This window comes from Ochotona princeps, chromosome 20, assembly GCF_030435755.1.
Source record: "Ochotona princeps isolate mOchPri1 chromosome 20, mOchPri1.hap1, whole genome shotgun sequence".
Classification (NCBI taxonomy): Eukaryota; Metazoa; Chordata; class Mammalia; order Lagomorpha; family Ochotonidae; genus Ochotona; species Ochotona princeps.
The window spans coordinates 27,181,212-27,186,910 of NC_080851.1; the positions used below are offsets into that span (position 1 = coordinate 27,181,212).

Sequence of the window (5,699 nt, forward strand, 5' to 3'; positions counted from 1 at the left end):
CAAGTCTCAGGACCCCCCCACCACCACCAGGTGCGAACGCAGCAAGCGATGAGCGAGTGAGACAAGCGCACCCGGCGCTGTGGCCCTGGAAAGAACCCGACTGGGGAATCCAAAGCGCAGATATCCCTGCCCAGGTCTGATTGCCGAAAAAATAATAACCGTTAAGAAAGCTGACGCCCCACCATCACACACACGCCCCCGCTCCCGGAGGTCCCCGAGGTACAGGAGAGCGCCCAGTCCCAGCACCCTCGCCGCTCTTCCATCCCTGGCCACCGGTCGATTTACCTGACCTGTCTGTCCCTCAACGCCTCGGGTCGCAACCCACACGTCGCGTCCCCGCCTGCGGCAGCGCCCAGGTCCCCAAAGGGGAGAGAGAGAGAGAGAAAGAGAGAGAGAGGGACGTCGCCGGGAAGGGGGACTCGCGGGGGGCCGCCCACCCCTCCCGGCCCCGCCCGCACGCCTCCCCCATCCCCGCACCCCCTCTCCCCTCCCCGGGGGAGGGGGCTTGGCGCACGGCGGCGCGGCCGGCGCTGGCACTGGCGCAGGGGACTGCGCGGACGCCGCCGCCGCCGAGCCGGCCCGGAGCCGCCCGCTTTGCCTACGCCGTGGGGCGGAGCAGGGGGGCCGGGCCAATGGGCGGCCGCCTGGCGCGACCCCGCGGGGCACGGTCCGCCCCCCTCGCTCGGGCCCCGGCCCCGCGCCGCGCGCTCTTCACTTCTTGGGGGCTTTTTAAAACAGCGCCACTGGGGTCTTCTCCATGCGGCTCGGGATATGACAGCCTCCGTGCTCCTCCACCCGCGCTGGATCGAGCCCACCGTCATGTTCCTGTACGACAACGGCGGCGGCCTGGTGGCCGACGAGCTCAACAAGAACATGGAAGGGGCGGCGGCTGCGGCGGCGGCTGCGGCGGCGGCGGCCGGGGCCGGGGGCGGGGGGTTCCCCCATCCGGCGGCGGCGGCTGCAGCGGCGGCCGCGGGGGGCAACTTCTCGGTGGCAGCGGCGGCCGCGGCGGCGGCGGCGGCCGCAGCCAACCAGTGCCGCAACCTGATGGCGCACCCCGCGCCCCTGGCGCCACCGCCGGGCGCCGCGGCCGCCTACAGCAGCGCGCCCGGGGAGGCGCCCCCGTCGGCCGCCGCTGCTGCCGCCGCAGCCGCTGCCGCTGCCGCCGCCGCCGCGTCGTCCTCCGGAGGGCCCGGGCCGGCGGGCCCGGCGGGCGCCGAGGCTGCCAAGCAGTGCAGCCCCTGCTCGGCGGCGGCGCAGAGCTCGTCGGGGCCCGCGGCGCTGCCCTACGGCTATTTCGGCAGCGGCTACTACCCGTGCGCCCGCATGGGCCCACACCCCAACGCGATCAAGTCGTGCGCGCAGCCCGCCTCGGCCGCCGCCGCCTTCGCCGACAAGTACATGGATACCGCAGGCCCCGCAGCCGAGGAGTTCAGCTCCCGCGCTAAGGAGTTCGCCTTCTACCACCAGGGCTACGCGGCCGGGCCTTACCACCACCACCAGCCCGTGCCTGGCTACCTGGATATGCCGGTGGTACCGGGCCTCGGGGGCCCCGGCGAGTCTCGCCACGAGCCCCTCGGGCTGCCCATGGAAAGCTACCAGCCCTGGGCGCTGCCCAACGGCTGGAACGGCCAAATGTACTGCCCCAAAGAGCAGGCGCAGCCACCCCACCTCTGGAAGTCCACTCTGCCCGGTAAATGGCGCCCCCCTTCCCAACCCGGGGCTTCCGGCTCCATTCCAGCTGCTTCACTCGCGCCCCCGGCTCACCCGGCGGCCCCCTCTGCGCTCTCCCTGGCCGCCCTCCCCCACCCCAGCATCTCGGCTCCCCGGGGAGCCTGACTCCCACCCTACCCCACCCCCTGGGCTGGCTGGTGTCTGGCCTTTCTCTAGGTTGAGAGGTGGCTGGGTGGGAATTCGTGTGGGGACCCCTCTCATCAGAGCCTCACCCCGTCTTCCCCTGCGCCCTACCCTGCGCAGCACTTGACAGTGACCTGAGGGTGAAGAATGGACCTGAAAGCCAGCTTGCCAAATTGTCCCTGTCCTTTCTGTCCAAAGAACGGCTCCAGCGTAGGGCCAGCGAGTGTTGGGGCTCGGGGCGTCCAAGGAAGAGACCGTGTCATACCCTGAAGTCTGGCGCCGAGGTGTGGGCCGCTGGGCCGTGTGGAGTGGCAAGCGCGCTGCATAGGCAGGCTGAGGCCGCTGCAGACCCCGGGCGCCCGCAGGTCTAACCAGCCTCCTCACCAACCCTCCAAGCCTGTGCTGCGCGTGGCATGGAGCAGCCGGGTGCTGCGAGGCGGGCGGCTCAGGCAGAGCGGTGGCCTGCGCTCCGGTGGGGTGCTGACCCCTGTGTAACTTGCCTTCTCCCGTGTCTTGCAGACGTCGTGTCCCACCCCACGGATGCCAGCTCCTACAGGAGGGGGAGAAAGAAGCGTGTGCCTTACACCAAGGTGCAACTCAAAGAACTGGAACGGGAATATGCCACGAACAAATTCATTACCAAGGATAAACGCAGGCGGATATCAGCCACGACGAACCTCTCCGAACGGCAGGTCACGATTTGGTTCCAGAACAGGAGAGTCAAAGAGAAAAAAGTCATCAACAAACTCAAGACCACTAGTTAATGGATTAAAAGTGGAGTCATGGGGGGGCAGCTTGGAGAAATTTACGAACCGGAGGCTTGACCCAGGCGAGGGTCCCGAGGTCGCCAGACCATAACTGAAGGATGGAGAAGGGAGACTGCCATGCTGCGCTCACCCAGGGCGACCCCTGGCTCTTCCGTGAAACCTACGGCTCCTTCTGCTGCACCTACTGCTACTTTTTAACAACTTTAAGAGACGGTCCAGAACAAGATCCCTGCTTCTTCGGTCAACCCCACAAGATGGTTAAATGACAAACTCTAAAGGCAGACAGACACCTGCTCCCCTCCTCCCCAAATATGCAATTTCACGACAGTTACGCATTTACTGAGATCTTGTAAGTATTTATGTGGCCGCTATCTTTTAGGGCACTGTCTTAGAGGGTTAGTCATTGGAACGCTGGTTACAAAAAAGCGAGAAAGAAGCTGTTGTGAGCATCTGCATGTCTGTCTGAGGTGTCATCCCCTTTGCATGTTAAGTGCCTGCTCAGGTAAATCTAATGAACTTCCTATCGTGGTATATTCTGCACAGGAAAAAAAAATGCACCTCACAGCTGTTTCCATGTGTAGATTTAGGGGAGAGGGGAGAAGGTACTGAATAATTTTGGACTGGTTATTACAAAAGAAGAGAGCCTGCTGTTCCCAGAACTGCTTTCTCCTGGGATAGATACAGCCAGCCGAACCCCTGAGGCTGAGAGGGAACCCCAAGTTGGCCTGATTCTTCGCAAATAAGTTCTCATTGTTTCTAACAAGCTGTGTGTGTGTGGAAGGAAAGAGAAAGACTTAGATTCTACATTTACTGCTGCAACAGCAGTGACTCCCCCCAAGAACTGGGTGTCTTAAATATTTAAGTTTTCAGAGAATCCACTGGATCTCTCAATGGCAGTTCTCACAGAACCATGATGGGCATTGATTCGGAACACAATTTTTTTCCCTTCACTCAAGTTGGCATTCTCCAATATTTGCTACACATTTTGCTGGAAAAAATCATTTTTTTCTCTTTTAGAAAATTCAGCACGAAAACTATTACCCCGAAATGTCTACATGTGTAAATGCTCTGTTTAGACCCACAAAGGAAATTGTGGGGTTTTTTTTCCTTTTTCCATTTATCATGCCGTGGAGACCACGTTAGAAAGTGCAGGGATCCCATTTCCTAGCACATTTTCAAACAGTTGTTTCAACCAGCACATTGGTTTTGTTCGATATTCACAGTAATTGCTATCTTGTAAATGAAGTTCTTGGGCGCACTGTGAAAATGTCCCTATGAACCTGCGTTTAAGTACTTCTAGTAAAAATGGGGAAAAAAGTTGCCTCTATGGGTAATGACAGGACGGTATTCCCTGGTGCAAGGCAGTCAGTGCAGTAGAGTCTAAAGCACACATTCGTGACTCTGCTGTGCCGAGTGTGCACCACACGGAAAGAAAAGGAACAGGTTTGTCTTAAACAAACCGTGGACCATTCTTCTAGAGTCTCCTCCCAGATAAGACCCTGAACACCGTAAGTGCATTAAGGTGATTGTAGTGACATGCATCCTTCAAGGGAGAACGCAGAGGAAGAAGAGAGGGTGAATTTCCAGGCTCCCTGTGGAAAATGAAAAACAGTTGTTTAGCCTCAGCAACACCCCGGCTGCCGTATTTTAAAAATCTGCCATTGGGTCTGCCTGTGTTTTAGAGGGCAGGTTGTGATATTTGTTGAAATGACAGGACTAAGAAAGGCCTTAAACCTTGACCTTGAGGGGTAAAAAAAAGACAATTTGTGACCTTGACTTTTGACAGCTCATGAATTGGTCTCGGCTGGATTAGTAGATCAAGGGCGCCACCTGGTGTTGACAAGCCTCCTTGTAATTCTTCAGCTTCAAGGGACTTGAGAGGGAGCGAACTCTTAGCCCCTGGACTTGTTTTTTGGGGATTTTAGTACTTATTTCTCTGGCTTCACATGAAGCACATTTGAATATATGTAAATTATACCTGTGCCTGTATATATGTGAATGTATCATCTGTGTGTATACATGTATACATTTGCATCCCAGGGCTTGGGTGTGCTTGTATATATGTTTGTAGAGTCTGTACAGATACGGTATCATTCATTCATGGCTGATGACATGCTTGTAATTTAACGTGATTTCTAGAGTGGAGGTACAAAATGTACTTGACTGTGAAATCTTGCCCCTTTTCTTTCACGGCCACATTCGACGTCTCGCGCCTTGCACAGTGTTAGGTTTCTGCAGGTCTGCTTTGAAAGCTGTAGCTTTTCTCGCCACAGCCCGGGAGGGCTTCTTAAGTCACCAGGCTTCCTTGGCGCTCCCCCTCCAAGGTGGTCCTACTATTCTAATTAGAGTGATCGGGGAGTCTTTATGGCAAATAAAAAGTTGTGGATGTCTCTGACTCTAGGGATTCTAAGGTTACATTTTCAGAAATTCAAAGAGACCCACCCCTCAAGAGGTCAGTAGGAATTTCTGGAGCTCCTGTCCACCAAATGACCTGAGGTGTATGGAGGCGTGGGGAGACTTATCCTGGAGATGGGAGCGCTAAGTACCGCCTCAGGCAGTATGCCATCTTCTCTGGCTATTTGATTTGCGGCAGGAGTAAATGTGTTTAATATTAACAACCACCATCAAATATAGATTACTGAGTATCACATCTACTGTTCATTGACAACCCCTCCCTCCGGCAACACATCAAGTGCTGTGTTCAGAGCCATAAATAACCTATGCACTTTTTTATACTGAATATGCCGGCAGGCAGTGTGTTTTTGTCAAACACTGGTGGAGCCTGTGGCCTTTGGGATGTACAGAATTTCGAGTTGCAGATTCCTCCTTACGTCTCTCCTGGAGGAGCGTCATTGTGAATGCTCATTTTCTTGGAACATAACATCACATGGTGACAAATGCTGCTGATGGAAAAAGCTGTCTGGCCTTGCCCGAACAGTGGCTTGCGGAAAGGAGAGAAACTCTCAAGCTGCCTCCAAGAAGGATGGTCTCACGGTGCACACGGAGCCAGCGGCCTGCTAGGAGACAGCCTCCTGAGGACTCCCAGCCCTGAGATGGAGGCAGAGCTGCAGGCTC

General features: G+C 56.7%; 1 protein-coding gene across 1 annotated transcript; it reads left to right on the top strand.

Annotated features, from left to right (window-relative positions):
- Positions 1-669: 669 nt before the first annotated feature.
- Positions 670-3,240, top strand: HOXA13 (homeobox A13). Its single transcript, XM_004582551.2, has 2 exons — positions 670-1,693; positions 2,377-3,240. Exons 1-2 carry the CDS (start codon positions 772-774, stop codon positions 2,619-2,621), a joined length of 1,167 nt encoding a protein of 388 aa, XP_004582608.2. The 5' UTR covers positions 670-771; the 3' UTR covers positions 2,622-3,240.
- The last annotated feature ends 2,459 nt before the right edge of the window (positions 3,241-5,699 follow it).